At 44.0% G+C, this 16690-nt stretch overlaps 1 protein-coding gene across 7 annotated transcripts in view; it reads left to right on the top strand.

The window, feature by feature from the left end:
• The first annotated feature begins 285 nt into the window (after positions 1 to 285).
• The window catches only part of rhbdd2 (rhomboid domain containing 2), an 87573-nt gene continuing 71168 nt past the window's right edge, over positions 286 to 16690 (top strand). For 6 of the 7 annotated variants that reach the window (XR_013499104.1, XR_013499103.1, XM_078225143.1 and 3 more), the window contains exons 1-3: positions 286 to 651; positions 9198 to 9596; positions 11086 to 11242. Coding sequence is in view for 5 of the 7 variants with exons in the window: in XM_078225143.1 (XP_078081269.1) it covers positions 447 to 651; positions 9198 to 9596; positions 11086 to 11242 (761 nt within the window). In the remaining 2 variants the exon portion in view is untranslated. The remainder of the gene's footprint in view (positions 652 to 9197; positions 9597 to 11085; positions 11243 to 16690) is intronic. The other variant, XM_078225144.1, reaches the window with a different exon arrangement.

The raw sequence follows: 16690 nt of genomic DNA, 5'->3' as shown, positions 1-16690 counted from the left end.
TCCTCTGGGTGCTCCGGTTTCCTCCTACAGTCCGAAAGACGTGCTGGTTAGGTGCATTGGCCGTGCTAAATTCTCCCTCAGTGTACCCGAACAGGCACCGGAGTGTGGCGACTAGGGGATCTTCACAGTAGCTTCATTGCAGTGTTAATGTAGCCTACTTGCGACCCTAATAAATAAACATTAAGCATAAAGAAATAAAATAAACATACTTTAAAAGTGAGCTAACTGAAGTAAAGCTGTGGATGGAAGGAGCTGGATGCAATCAGGAGCACAATGCTCCAGTGCAGTGAACATTGTGAGAGTGACACTGTGAGAGGGGAAGGACTGGTCGCTATGGCGACGGGCTGTGCGGTGGCCCGGCGCGCATGCACGCCGCGTCACTGTGAGGCCTGGGCCGCCGGGTGGTGGAGAGGGACCAGGAGAGCTTGCTGCTGCTGCTGCCGGTCATGGCGGAGCGCGGGGAGGAGCGCACACGTCGTCCCAGCCAGCCGCCCAGCCTGGTGCGGATGGTCAAATCGGTGATCCCCGTGCTGCCCTGTGCCACCGTCTCCACGGCCCTGCTCGGATGGATCATATTCTACCTGACCTGCAGGTACAAGGTGCTGGATGAGCACACCTTCACCCTGGGACACTTCCAGAGCCGCCTGCAAGGTAAGGGTGCTGCGGCTCCCAGACTGAGGGGGGAGGGGGGTAGCCTTCACCTATTGTTCCATGACAAGGAACAAGGGCGGCAACGGTAGCACAGTGGTTGGCACTGCTGCTTCACAGCTGTCCCTGGATTCGATTCCCGGCTGGGTCACTGTCTGTGTGGAGTTTGCACATTCTCCTCGTGTCTGCGTGGGTTTCCTCCGGGTGCTCCGGTTTCCTCCCACAGTTCAAAGATGTGTGGGTTAAGTTGATTGGCCATGCTAAAATTGCCCCTTAGTGTCCTGAGATGTGTAGGTTAGAAGGATTAGCGGGTGGATATGGGTGGGATTGTGGTCGGTGCAGACTCGATGGGCCAAATGGCCTATTTCTGCACTGGAGGGTTTCTTTCTATAAGGGTGGCACAATGGTTAGCACTGCTGCTTCACAGTGCTAGAGACCCGAGTTCGATTCCCGGCCTTGGGTCACTGTCTGTGTGAAGTCTGCACATCCCGTGTCTGCGTGTGTATCCTCTCTCTCAGTCCAAAGATGTGCAGGTTAGGTGGATCGGCCATGTTGGATTGTCCCTTAGTGGGGACTAGCAGGATAAATATAAGGGGTAATGGGGATAGAGCCTGGGTGGGATATTGTTGGAGCAGGCTTTTTTTGAATAGAAATCCTACAGTGCAGAAGGAGGCCATTCGGCCCATCGAGTCTGCACCGACCACAATCCCACCCAGGCCCTACCCCCACATATTTACCCGCTCATCCCTCTAACCTACGTATCAGGACTCTAAGGGGCAATTTTTAACCTGGCCAACCAACCTAACCCGCACATCTTTGGACTGTGGGAGGAAACTGGAGCACCCGGAGGAAACCCACGCAGACACGAGGAGAATGTGCAAACTCCACACAGACAGTGACCCGAGCCGGGAATCGAACCCGGGACCCTGGAGCTGTGAAGCAGCAGTGCTAACCACTGTGCTACCATGCCGCCCATGGGCCAAATGGCCTCCTTCTGCACTCTAGTGATTCACTGATCCTGCACTCTAGCATATCCTTGATCTTCTCTTATACGACCCCTTTTCAACAGCACAAAACTCGTCACATCTTTTCAGCTTCAGTGAAGAGTCGTATTGGACTTGAAGCGTCAATACTCTGCTGCAGATGCTGGTTGACCTGCTGAGTTTTTTCAACTTTTCTTTCTGTTTTTATCTTGGTCTGGGCGCCTGGATAGTGAGATGTTTCAAATTCCATTTTCCATATTTGAGATGTGCAAAATATCCAGCGGTGTAATGATGACATCTTCCAAGCCTCAGAGTATTTAGATGATGGATTTGGGTGTGCAGTGAGATTAGGTGGGTGTTACTGTGAGATGTTAGCATGATCTGTGTGCGCTCATATGCAGGTATGTACGTGACCTCTGGCCAGGAACAGGTGAAGCTGAAAAACCAGTCAAACAAGTAGTCAGACATAGGCTCAAATTCTCAATCATTGCAGTGGTTAGGGAGGGCAGTAGATCGGTGAGATAATTTAAATGTAGTAGGATATTAGCTAGACAGAGACAGAATTTAGATCTTACGATATAACCAGTGCAGTCCAGAGCAGAAAACATCTTGATATTGAGAGGATTATTGTCAGTGCTATCAAGCTGATCTGTGGAAGGCCGTACACCACTAAGAGCCACATGTGGAGAGGAGCTCATCAAGGACAGGGAGGCAGCCAGTGCTTGCTGGAGAGAACATTTTGAAGAACTCCTCAACTGAGACTCTTCAACTTAAACATCCTCAACCCCATTGCTCAAAACTTCATCGGGCTCAGCGTCGGTGTTACTCCAGTCTGGCCTAATTTTGAAAAAAAAATTTGAAGGTTGCAAACCATGAAGTCCCTGGAGCAGATGCAATCCCTGTTGAAATTCTGAAATGATGTGGAGATGCCGGCGTTGGACTGGGGTAAGCACAGTAAGAAGTCTCACAACACCAGGTTAAAGTCCAACAGGTTTATTTGGTAGCAAATACCATAAGCTTTCGGAGCTCCGAAAGCTTATGGTATTTGCTACCAAATAAACCTGTTGGACTTTAACCTGGTGTTGTGAGACTTCTTACTGAAATTCTGAAAAGCAGTGGAGATACATTTCTGACAGGGCGTACTACCTCATTACTTATCTGGGAAGAAAGAATGTATGCCAGGAAATCTTGGGCACACTGTGATCTTGACTATATTCGAGAAGGGAAACAAGAACGATGTTGGTAACTACAGAGCCTCTCCCTTTGACTGCCACAAAGAAGATGATTGCAAGGATCCTGCTCAACTGTTTCCCAGTGGCAGAGTAATTCTTTCCAGAAACACAGGGTGGGATCTTACCAGCTGTTCACGCCATGCTCCCGCTGCTGCGAGGTTGGAGAATTTGCTGGCCAGTCAAATCTCCATTCACTGCAGCGGGATGAGAAAATTCCGTTGGCGTAAATGGTGATGACACTCCGGCCGCAGTGTAGTTTCACCCATTGAGAGGCACCACGTCATCTTCACTGTACGTGGCTTTTTTTTAACCTCACAATAGCCTTTGGCTCTATCAACCATGAAGGCTTATGGAGCATTCTTACATTTGGGCTGCCCTCAATTGGTCACAATCTTCTGGCTGCTCCACAGTGACATGCAAGCCGTGATTCACTCCAATCCTACAAACCCTATCTCAGCGAAAACTGGGGTCAACCAAGGCTGTCATTATAACAACACTGCTCTCCATTCTACTTGCTGCAAATGCTGCACCTCACCTCCAGAAAATTCCCCACAGACTATAGAGCACGCACAAAACTGTTCACCCTACACCACCTTCAATCTAAAACCAGTCCAACCTCAAGCCATTGACTCTCAGTATTCTTCAAGGGATATTGATTGAGAGATAAATAATGCTCAGGACGTTAGCCGTACCCTTCCTGGTATTTAATATTTGCCATGGGATTTTTTTACATCCATCTGAGAGGGCAGGTGGGGCCCTGGCTTAACAACATATCTGAAAAAAGGCACATCTTTAACTCTCCAGTACTGCACTGGAGTGTCAGGATGTTGATCACTAATCCATGGCTAAGCAGTCTCTGAAAGTTGGAAAACACTAAGCAGTCACATCGTACAGCTGAAGTTAAATACTGTAGTCAGACTCATTTGCAAGATTTATTATTGCAGAGGAGCTAATTGTAATAATCAGCAGTACAAATACTAATCGAATATAATTTGTCAGAAAATCTTTTGGAATCTAGGACACAGTACCACAGTCTCAGAATAGTGGGGTGGCCGTTTAAGACTGAGATGAGAATTTGTTTTCAATCAAAAGGTTGTGAATCTTTGGACTTCTCTACTTTGGAGAGCTGTGGATACTCAGTCACTGAGCATATTCAAGACAGAAGTCAAGAAATACTTAGATACTAAAGAAATTAAGGGATATGGGGAGAGTGCGGGAAGGTGGTAGAAGATCTGCCATGATCGTGTTGATTGGTGAGCCAGGGCCACATAGAACCATAGAAAATTACAGCTCAGAAACAGGCCTTTTGGCCCTTCTTGTCTGTGCCGAACCATTTTATGCCTAGTCCCACTGACCTGCACTTGGACAATATCCCTCCACACCCCTCTCATCCATGAACCCATCCAAGTTTTTCTTAAATGTTAAAAGTGACCCTGCATTTACCACTTTATCCGGCAGCTCATTCCACACTCCCACCACTCTCTGCGTGAAGAAGCCCCCCCTAATATTCCCTTTAAACTTTTCTCCTTTCACCCTTAACCCATGCCCTCTGGTTTTTTTCTCCCCTAGCCTCAGCGGAAAAAGCCTGCTTGCATTCACTCTATCTATACCCATCAAAACCTTATACACCTCTATCAAATCTCCCGTCAATCTTCTACACTCCAGGGAATAAAGTCCCAACCTATTCAATCTCTCTCTGTAACTCAGCTTCTCAAGTCCCGGCAACATCCTTGTGAACCTTCTCTGCACTGTTTCAACCTTATTTACATCCTTCCTGTAACTAGGTGACCAAAACTGTACACAATACTCTAAATTCGGCCTCACCAATGCCTTATATAACCTTACCATAACACTCCAACTTTTATACTCGATACTCCGATTTATAAAGGCCAATGTACCAAAGGCACTCTTTACGATCCTATCCACCTGTGACGTCACTTTTAGGGAATTCTGTACCTGTATTCCCAGATCCCTCTGTACAACTGCACTCTTCAGAGTCCTACCATTTACCCTGTACGTTCTACTTTGGTTTGTCCTTCCAATGTGCAATATCTCACACTTGTCTGCGTTAAATTCCATTTGCCATTTTTCAGCCCATTTTTCTAGTTGGTCCAAATCCCTCTGCAAGCTTTGAAAACCTTCCTCACTGTCCACTACACCTCCAATCTTTGTATCATCAGCAAACTTGCTGATCCAATTTACCACATTATCATCTAGATCATTGATATAGATGACAATCTTGGAATGTGATTGGAATGTGAGTCTTTACAGGTAATCTGCAAAATTACCTGTAAAGACTCGCATTCCAACCATTATCTTGTAAATTGAGTTTGAGTCTTTATATGTGAACACAACTCCCACGCACCTGATGAAGGAGCAACACTCCGAAAGCTTGTGGCTCATGCTACCAAATAAACCTGTTGGACTTTAACCTGGTGTTGTGAGACTTCTTACTGTGCTCATCTGAGTCATACAGTACAGAAGAGGCCCTTCAGCCCATCGCATCTGCACCAGCAGAAATGCACTAAACCTACACTAATTGCACTTTCCAGCACTTGGCCCTTAGCCTTGGACGTTATGACATTTTAAGTGCTCATCCACGTACTTTTTCCAGGTTGTGAGGTTTCCCGTCTCTACTACCCTCCCAAGCAGTGCATTCCAGACTCCCACCACCCTCTGGGTGAGTAAACCTTTCCTCTAAACCTCCTGCCCCTCGCCTTAAAATTATGCCCCCTCATTATTGACTCTTCAATCCAGGGGAACATCTGCTTCCTATTCACCTTGTCCATACCCCTTACAATCTTATACACCTCAATCAGGTTCTCCCCTCAACCTTCTCTGTTCTAAAGAAAGCAACCTCAGCTTAACCAGCCTCCCTTCATAGCTGAAATGCTCCATCCCAGGCAACATCCTGGTGAACCTCCTCTGTACCCTCTCCAGTATAATCACATCCTTCCAATAGTGAGGCGAGCAAAACTCCAGCTATGGCCTAACCAAAGTTTTTCTGTAGAGCCCCAACATAACCTCCCTGCTGTTATAATCTATACCAAGTCTGATAAAGGCAAATATCTTGTATGCCCTCAACTACCCTGCTAACCTGTCCTGCCACCTTCAGGGATCTGTGGCAAACACATGAAGATCCTTCTGTTTCTCTTAGTGTCCTGCCATTCAGGACACTAAGAGGAACAGAGTACTCATTGAGTACTCCCTTGTCTTTACTCCTTCCAAAGTGCATCACCTTACATCTGCTACTGATCTGTCCATCTGGCCAACCAGTCCATATCTTTCTGTAACATACAACCTTCTTCCTCACTATTAACTACCCTGCAAATCTTCATGTCATCCGCAAACGTACTTGTCCATCCGGAAACGTACTTGTCCCCCCACATTCTCATCTTTATCACGAACAAAAGGGAGCTAACACTGATCCCTGCGGTACACCACCAGCCTCCAGTCACGCAAACAGCCTTTTGCCACCATCCTCTGCCTCCTACCACTAATGATGTGGAGATGCCGGCGTTGGACTCACCTGAAGAAGGGGCTCAGAGCCTCGAAAGCTTGTGTGGCTTTTGCTACCAAATAAACCTGTTGGACTTTAACCTGGTGTTGTTAAACTTCTTACTGTGTCCTACCACTAAACCAGTCTTGGATCCATCTTGCCAAGTTACCGTGGATCCCATGTGCGACCTTGTCAAAGGCTTTGCTGAAATCCATATAAACTACATCAACTGCACTTCCCTCAACTGCACTCTCAGGCACCATGAAAAATTCAATCAAATTTGTTAGGCATGACAAAGCCATGCTGACTAACCCTGATCAAACCTTACCTATCCTAGTGGATATTCACTTTCTTCTTCAGAGCTTTCTCCAATAGTTATCCTGTCACTCCCTATGTCAAACTGTTAGTGAATCTCACAATTCCTCTCCCGGAATTATGTACCTACATCCTCTTTCTCCCAAGTGAAGCCAGATGTGAAGTATTTGTCTAACACTCTACCAATGTTCTGGTTCCACGCACAGAATGCTTCCCTACTCTTTTCGTGGCTATCCTTTTCCCCTTAATGTGCTTATCAAATATCTTGGGATTCTCACTAATCTTACCTGCCAGTGCTTTTTCATGCCCCCTTTTAACTCTGTTCTTGCCTAATGTTCACAGAACAATAGGTTACACTGCGTTTCTGTTAACCTGAAGTTAGGCTGGTGATATTGATCTGGCTACTTGCTGAGATTTGAGCTTGGATAATAAATGCCAGAGTAGTATAATTTGCTACCATCCCCAAAATGGAAAATCGAGGAAAAATGTGTTTTCATTTTTCTTTTCAGAAATTTGGGAGAAGAAAAAATATGAAGACACTACTTTTCTGTTTTAATGACAGCTGTAATAGTACATTTTGTTATTTCTACAGCTCTTCACAATTAAAGTTCTATTTAAAACTGTATACTTTCATGTGGTGCATATTGAATAGTTGCAATTTTTTCTTTTGCCCCCTTGAGAGGAGTTTGAGTTGGATATGCAGCTTATAAATACGAAAAGCTTACAGAGAACAGCATGCTAATCTATCCCTTGTGTGATGGGGTACTCAAATTAACTTGACAAAGCAACATGTTCTTATGTGTTCTGCACCAGGCTCATTGCTCCTAAATTATCATGTCAGAGTCGGGAATACTGACACTTTGTGTATGTGTACCGTTTGCCTGGTCTTAACGTCAGGACTTTGGATTGAGTTTGTTTCCTTTAGGCACCTTGGTGATTTGAGTGGGTAAATTAATCACTTACTGTGATACTGATCCACAAGGATCAGGAATTTATAAATTCAATCTGTGGTCATGGATGTATGATGTGGAGATGCCGGCGTTGGACTGGGGTAAGCACAGTAAGAAGTCTCACAACACCAGGTTAAAGTCCAACAGGTTTATTTGGTAGCAAATACCATAAGCTTTCGGAGCAATGCTCCTTCGTCAGATGGAGTGGTCTCTGTTCTCAAACAGGGCACAGACACACAAATCAAATTACAGAATACTGATTAGAATGCAAATCTCTACAGCCAGCCAGGTCTTAAATGCATAGACAATGTGGGTGGAGGGAGCATTCAACACAGGTTAAAGAGATGTGTATTGTCTCCAGACAGTACAGCTTGTGAAATTGTGCAAGTCCAGGAGTCAAGCTGTGGGGGTTACTGATAATGTGACATAAATCCAACATCCCGGTTTAGACCGTCCTCATGTGTGCGAAACTTGGCTATCAGTTTCTGCTCAGTGACTCTGCGCTGTCGTGTGTCGTGAAGGCCGCCTTGGAGAACGCTTACCTGAAGATCCAAGGCTGAATGCCCGTGACTGCTGAAGTGCTCCCCCACAGGAAGAGAACAGTCTTGCCTGGTGATTGTCGAGCGGTGTTCATTCATCCGTTGTCATAGCGTCTGCATGGTTTCCCCAATGTACCATGCCTCGGGACATCCTTTCTTGCAGCGTATCAGGTAGACAACGTTGGCCGAGTTGCAAGAGTAGGTACCATGTACCTGGTAGATGGTGTTCTCACGTGAGATGATGGCATCCGTGTTGATGATCCGGCACGTCTTGCAGAGGTTGCTGTGGCAGGGTTGTGTGGTGTCGTGGTCACTGTTCTCCTGAAGGCTGGGTAGTTTGCTGCGGACAATGGTCTGTTTGAGGTTGCGTGGTTGTTTGAAGGCAAGAAGTGGGGGTGTGGGGATGGCCTTGGCGAGATGTTCGTCTTCATCAATGACATGTTGAAGGCTCCGGAGGAGATGCCGTAGCTTCTCCGCTCCGGGGAAGTACTGGACGACGAAGGGTACTCTGTCCACCGTGTCCCGTGTTTGTCTTCTGAGGAGGTCGGTGTGGTTTTTCGCTGTGGCACGTCGGAACTGTATGTCATGGATGTATGACAGGTGATCTCAGTGCCCCAAGAGTAGGAAAAGGTTAATCCTTTATGGCTTCAGCTTCTGATTGCTTTTCTGTGCCCAGTGCTGAATAAGTGTGTGTTTGAGTAATAAATGATAACTAGCATTCCATAGTTGAATAGTCTGCTAACACGCTCCAAATTAAGGGCCAGATTCTCTGACCTTGTCTGCAGCTGGGATTCTCTGGTCCTGCTGCAGTGAATGGAGATTTAGCTGAGCGTCAAATTTTCTCTGGCAACAACGATAGGGTGTGAACAGTTGGAGAATTTCAGCTTAAGGATGTCCACTTGCACAGGATGTAAGATGGAGGTCACCATCTTCTGGGAATGGAGGGAATTCATTGTTGCTTTCAACCACAATGACTATTATATAAACTATATTGTATCACTAACATGTATTTCTTTTTTGTTTAACTACAGTATACAGGTTGCTTAGTTATATGTTCATCCATAAGAGTATGAGTGCGTTGGTGTGCAACGTTTTTACGTTGTGGTATTTCGGTGGTGCTATGGAGAAGAACGTCGGAACAGTCAAGTATGCGTACCTCACTCTCCTGTTTACAGTTCTCGCTGGAATCATCTATGCTTTGATTGGTTCAATGTTTTACGGACTGCAAAACCTAAAAGACATTCAGGGATTTACTGTAGTTGTATTTGCCTTTGTGGGGATGTCGGTATTTCTTTCGCCGATGAATCACGTTATCTTTATAACAACCATCAAATTGGTTTACCTCCCATTCATTTTACTCTTCCTGGCACTCTTTATACCGGAATCATCAATCCTAGGCAACGTTTGTGGATTGGGAGCAGGAGTTGTATGTATCCTTTTCTTTCCCTCTCAAAAAAGCCTTGCTAAGTAAATCTGAAATATCGCGCAATTTTGTGTTTGGCCAAAATCTCTCCTCCCTCCAATAGTTTGAGTGTCTAACCATAATCTGTTTTGATTAGTTGTCATCAAAATCTTAGCTATCATGTATACATTGCAAAAATGACAGTCAAATCTGATGTGATAAATTAAGGTTATGGATACCTGAAATGGAGAGATGTCTTCAGCCAAGGTCACAAAGTTTGAGCCATTTTATTCACCCATCATCAGACAGCAAGAAACTTTGTGAGTGGTGCACAAAGATTTGGCCAGTGTTGCACCTGATTCGCTTGGTGTCAAGAATCAGAAAATGTTCCATGTTGTTTACATATCAACTCGAGTCTCTTTACTGAAATGCTCTTTGCACATCTGGACTTGTTTTTCTAATACCTCTGAGAGTCCTGCGTCGGAAAAAAGGTTTGCCATCTCTTAGGCAATCCTTCTCGCTTCCAGTCTCCAGCTGGTTGTTATGCCTACATCTTTCTTATGTCTTGATGTTCCTTTGATATTTTCACTTTGATCATGCTACTGCAGAATTTTATTCTTTTATCCCTTATTCCTTTACACGGTAAATAAGCAAATCTACACACTCTTCCTGCTCCTTAGATCCTCGTCATGGCTAAATCAGGACTTGTGTTATTTCTTCTTCTACTTCATTCTTTTACCAAGATTTTAGTGAAGTTCTTTGTCTTTCAGCATTCCTCTCATAGTTTACAGGCTTGACACAAGTTTGACACAGTCTAGCTATTATTTGCTTGATTAGCTGATGCTATTTTCAGTCTTGCTAATTTTCTTCACTGTTTCACCCTAGGTTTCTTGAAGAGATGTTTAACTATAATGTCTGAGTAAAGAAACTAAGGTAGTCATGATGTGGAGATGCCGGCGTTGGACTGGGGTAAACACAGTAAGAAGTTTAACAACACCAGGTTAAAGTCCAACAGGTTTATTTGGTAGCAAAAGCCACACAAGCTTTCGAGGCTCTGAGCCCCTTCTTCAGGTGAGTGGGAATTCTGTTCACAAACAGAACTTATAAGACACAGACTCAATTTACATGAATAATGGTTGGAATGCGAATACTTACAACTAATCCAGTCTTTAAGAAACAAAACAATGGGAGTGGAGAGGGCATCAAGACAGGCGTCTTGATGCTCTCTCCACTCCCATTGTTTTGTTTCTTAAAGACTGGATTAGTTGTAAGTATTCGCATTCCAACCATTATTCATGTAAATTGAGTCTGTGTCTTATAAGTTCTGTTTGTGAACAGAATTCCCACTCACCTGAAGAAGGGGCTCAGAGCCTCGAAAGCTTGTGTGGCTTTTGCTACCAAATAAACCTGTTGGACTTTAACCTGGTGTTGTTAAACTTCTTACTAAAGAAACTAAGTCAGTTATTGTATTCAATGAGATCTATCATATTTGTCCTTAATAATGCCCCCTTTCCAAGATGCTTATGGGCGACAGTTCTTTCCTTATCTGGATCTGCATGAGATGTCTGCTGCATCTATGGAGAGGTATTTTCCATTCAACTATCTGAAGAACATACCAGGGATCACATTTTATTCAGCTTTATGGGAAGTGAGAAATGTCGAGGTAACCACCAGGTAAGCAGCTGTTTACTCCAACAAAGTTACTTTTTAAAGGCACATGTTTCACCCTTTTCACCCTTGCTGTCCCAAGGGTCTGGATTCATCCAGGTACGGTTTCACCAACTCTCAGGTCTCCAGTGCTTCACCCAAGTGACCATTGTAAGCAGTGAGATGAGAGCCTGAGTAGTGAGTGTTGGTTCTTAGACTGTGTAGCTGGTGCAGATGAACACAATTCTGTCTTCATATAAAAGCAAAATACTGCGGAGGCTGGAATCTGAAAATTTTGAAATTGTGCCTGCATTCCCAAATCTAAGTCATTGATAGATATCAAGAAAAGCAGCATAATACTGATCAGTGAGGGATATTCATCCTTCTCCAGCCCAAAAAGCAATCCATTATCCCTACTCTCTATTTCCTGTTACTCGGCCAACTTTGTTTTTAAAGTATATATTTATTATTGTCACAAGTAGGCTTATATTAACTCTGCAATGACGTTACTGTGAAAATCCCTAGTCACCACACTCCAGCGCCAGTTTGGGTACACTGAGGGAGAATTTAGCATGGCCGGTGCACCTAACCAGCATGTCTTTTGGACTGTGGGAGGAAACTGGAGCACCCGGAGGAAACCCACATGGACACAGGAAGAACGTGCAGACTCCACACAGACAGTGACCCAGGCCGGGAATCGAACCTGATTCCCTGGCGCTGTGAGGCAGCAGTGCTAACACTGTGCCACTGTGTATCCATGGCACCACTGTTTCTTTTATTCCATGCGGCTCAACTTTGTTGACAAACTATTCTGTGGCACTTAACGCCTCTTGGAATTCCATGTGGACCACATCAACCGCCTTATTCACATGAACCCTTTCTGTTACCCCATGACATGATTTGCCTTTAACTAATCTGTGCTGACTTTCCTTAATTAATCCACACTTGTCTAAGTGGCTGTTAATGTTATACTAATTATGGTTTCTATTAGCTCTTCAGCACTGAGAGTAAACTGACTGGTCTATAATTTCTGGGATTATTATTTAGAAAGGAGACCAAGGGATAATGCAAATAATTATAGGCCAGTTACCTTAATTTATTGTGGGCTACTTATTGGAATCAGTTCTATGGGACAGTATAAACCTTCAATTAGAAAAGCATAGTTTAATCAAGGAAAATCATGGCTTTGTTAAAGGCAAATTATGTTTAATTTAGTTACATTTTTTGAGAAGATCACAAGTGCAATTGATGAAGGCAAGCTGATCAAAAATGCAATAGTTCATGGGATCACGGATAGAGTTTTTTATTCATTTACATGATGGCTAGGCCAGCATTTATTGCTCATTTCTAGTTGCCCTTGAGAAAGTGGTGGTGAGCTACCTTCTCGAACCGCTGCAGTCCTTGAGGTGTAGGTGCACCCATAGTGCTGTTAAGGAGGGAATTCTAGGATTTTGACCCAGCGACAGTGAAGGAACGGCTATATATTTCCAAGTCAGGGTAGTGGGTGACTTGGACCAGGTGGTGGTGTTCCCAGGTGCCAAATTGTATCCAAAATTGGCTTGGTGGCAGGGCGCACAGTGGCAGCAATGTGCACCATCTACAAGATGCCTTGCAGTAGCTTGCTCAAGCGCCTTCAACAGCACGTTCCAACCCCATGGCATCTACCGCCTTGAAGAACCAGGACAGAAGATGCGGGGGAATACCATCACATGCAAAGTCCCTTCCAAGTCACACACCATTCTGTCTTGGAACAGTATCATCTTCCCTTCACTGTCGCTGGGTCAAAATACTGAAACTCCCTTCCTAAAAGTACTGAGGGTACCGACACCACATGGACTGCAGCTGATCAAGATGGCTCACCACCACTTTCTTGAAGGCAATTCGGAATGGGCAACAAATGCTGGCTTTCCAACAAACGCCCGCATGCTCTGAAAGAATAAAGAAAAGGGAAATTGTTTGAAAGTGTTTTTGAGCTTGAAATGCTGTTACCAGTGGTGTTCTGCAGTGCTCCGTACTCGGTCCTTTGTTTTTTGTAGTTTATATTAAAGACTGATATAGGAATTTTCATAAAGACATTTGCAGAAATACAAAAAATGACTGTGGTTGACAGTGAGCAGGAAAGCTTCATACTGCAGGAAGATATAGATGATTTATCAAAGTGGATAGTGAGGTAGTTGATTATGAGACCAGGGTCCTGAACCTCAATAAAAGTGACTATTATGGTATGAGACATGAGTTGGCTGTGAGTGACTGGGAAACATTACTGAAAGGAAGGACAGTGGACAGGCAATGGCAGACATTCAAGGAACTAGGAATAGGTGAAATCCAAAAGTTATTTATTCCTATGAAGAGTGGAAAGGGAACTGTGGCCAAACCATGGTTTACAAGGGAAATTAGAGATAATATTAGATTCAAGGAAGAAGCATACAAATTGGCAAAAAAAAGCAATAGACTGAGGATTGGGAGCAGTTTAAAATTCAGCAAAGAAGGACCAAGGGATTGATTAACTTGGGGAAATTGATTTTGAAAGTAAGCTAGCAGAGAACATAAAAAGTGACTAAAATGTTCAATAGGTTTGTAAAGAGAAAAAGATTAACAAAAACAAATATAGGAGCCTTACAGTCAGAAACAAGGGAATACATAATGGGGAACAAAGAAATGGCAGAGGAACTAAATTCTTACTTTGCTTCTGTCTTCACAAAGGAAGTCATGACGTGGAGATGCCGGCGTTGGACTGGGGTAAGCACAGTAAGAAGTCTCACAACACCAGGTTAAAGTCCAACAGGTTTATTTGGTAGCAAATACCATAAGCTTTCGGAGCACAGCTCCTTTGTCAGATGGAGTGGTTATCTGTTCTCAAACAGTGCAAACAGACACGTGTCTGTTTGCACTGTTTGAGAACAGATAACCACTCCATCTGACGAAGGAGCTGTGCTCCGAAAGCTTATGGTATTTGCTACCAAATAAACCTGTTGGACTTTAACCTGGTGTTGGGAGACTTCTTACTTCACAAAGGAAGACATGAATAGTGTACTGGAAGTTCTGAGAGAAACAAGTTTTAGTGAGGAACTGAAGGAAATCAGTATTGGTAGACAAATAGTCTTGGGGAAGTTAATGGGATTGAAGGTGAATGAATCTCCAGGGCCTGATGACCTTCATCCCAGAGTACTTAACGAAGTGGCCCTGGAAATAGTAGATTCATTGGTGATCATTTTCCAAAATTCTTTGGACTCTGGAATCATTCCTACAGATTTGAGGGAAGCTAATGTTAGCTTGCTATTCAAAAAGGGAGGTGGAGAGCAAACAGGGAACTATAAACCAGGAAGCCTAACGTCAGTACTGGGCAGGTTGCGAGAGTCCAGTATCAAGGATTTCATAGCACAGCACTTGAGAGCAGTGGTATAATCAGAAAAAGTCAGCATGGATTTACGAAAGGGAAATCATGCTTGACTAATCTACTGGAATTCCTTGAAGAAGTAATTAGTAGAGTTGATCAGGGAGAACTGGTGGATGTGGTTTTTAGACTTTCAGATGTCTTTTGACAAGGTCTGACATAGCAGATTACTATGTAATATTGAAACGCATGGGATTGCGGGCAGTGTTTTGGGATGGATAGAAAACTGGTTAGCAGACAAGAAGCAAAGAGTTGGAATAAATGGGTGTTTTTCCAATTGGCAGGCAGTAACTAGTGGGGTAACACAGATCTGTGATAGGACCCCAACTGTTCACATTTTATCTTAATGATTTGGATGAGGGAACTAAATGTATTACCTCTAAATTTACAGATGATATCAAATTGGGTGAGAGGGTGGGCTATGAGGAGGATGCAGAGATGTTTCAGTGTGATTTGGACAGGCTGAGTGAGTGGGAGATAAATGTGAGGTTATCCACTTGGTAGCAAAACTAGGAAGGCAGATAATTATTTAGATGGGTGTAAAGAGAGAGATGGATACTCAGCAAGACCTTGTTGTCCTCTTGCATCAGTCGCTGAAAATAAGCGCGCAGGTACCACAGGCAGTAAAAAAGGCAAATGGTATGTTGGCCTTCATAGCAAGAGGATTTATGTATAGGAATAGGGTGTTTTACTGCAATTGTATACGGTATTGCTGAGGCCATACTTGGAGTATTGTGTGCAGTTTTGATGTGGTTATCTGAGGAAAGATGTCCTTGCTATAGAGGGAGTACAGCAAAGGTTAATCAGGCTGATTGATTCCTGGGATAGCAGGTCTGTCATATGAGAAGAGACTAAGTCAGTTAGGATCATATTCTATGGCGTTTAGAAGAGTGAGAGGGTATCTCATAGAAACTTATAAAATTCCAACAGAATTAGACAGGGTACATTCAGAAAGAATATTCCCGATGGTGGGGGAGTCCAGAACTAGGATCATAGTTTGAGGATAAGGGGTAAACCATTTAGGATTGAGCTGAGGAGAAATTTCTTCACCCAGAGAGTGGTGAATGTGTGGAATTCACTACCACAAAGTAGTTGAAGCCAAAACATTGTGTGATTCAAGAAGGAATTAAATGTAGCTCTTAGGGCTAAAGCTTCAAAGGATAGGGGCGGGGGGGGGGGGGAGACTGGATCAGGGTATTGAATTTGATGATTAGCCATGAATGGCAGCGCAGGCTGGAAGGGCCAAATGGCTTACCCCTGCTTCTAGTTTCTATATATGTTTTCATGTATGTTTCTATGTATCTGGTCAGTTGTGATGTGGAGATGCCGGCGTTGGACTGGGGTAAGCACAGTAAGAAGTCTCACAACACCAGGTTAAAGTCCAACAGGTTTATTTGGTAGCAAATACCATAAGCTTTCGGAGCACAGCTCCTTCATCAGATGGAGTGGATATCTGTTCTCCAACAGTGCACAGACACACAAATCAAATTACAGAATACTGATTAGAATGCAAATCTCTACAGCCAGCCAGGTCTTAAATGTACAGACAATGTGGGTGGAGGGAACATTAAACACAGGTTAAAGAGATGTGTATTGTCTCCAGACAGTGAAATTCTGCAAGTCCAGGAGGCAAGCTGTGGGGGTTATTGATAATGTGACATAAATCCAACATCCCGGTTTAGGCCGTCCTCATGTGTGCGGAACTTGGCTATCCGTTTCTGCTCAGCATGGAAACCTGTGTTTAATGTTCCCTCCACCCACATCGTCTGTACATTTAAGACCTGGCTGGCTGTAGAGATTTGCATTCTAATCAGTATTCTGTAATTTGATTTCTGTGTCTGTTTGCACTGTTTGAGAACAGATATCCACTCCATCTGACGAAGGAGCTGTGCTCCGAAAGCTTATGGTATTTGCTACCAAATAAACCTGTTGGACTTTAACCTGGTGTTGTGAGACTTCTTACTCTGGTCAGTTGGACAGTGAAGTGGAAAATGGACTTCAATCTGGAGTAAAGCATTTGGAGGTGCAACAAGGCAAAAGAATGCACAATAAATGGGAGGATACTGAGTAGTGTGGAGGAA

Source organism: Mustelus asterias, chromosome 12, assembly GCF_964213995.1.
Source record: "Mustelus asterias chromosome 12, sMusAst1.hap1.1, whole genome shotgun sequence".
Lineage (NCBI taxonomy): Eukaryota > Metazoa > Chordata > Chondrichthyes > Carcharhiniformes > Triakidae > Mustelus > Mustelus asterias.
Note: the sequence above shows the minus strand (reverse complement) of the source record. Positions and strands in the feature narration are given on the sequence as shown.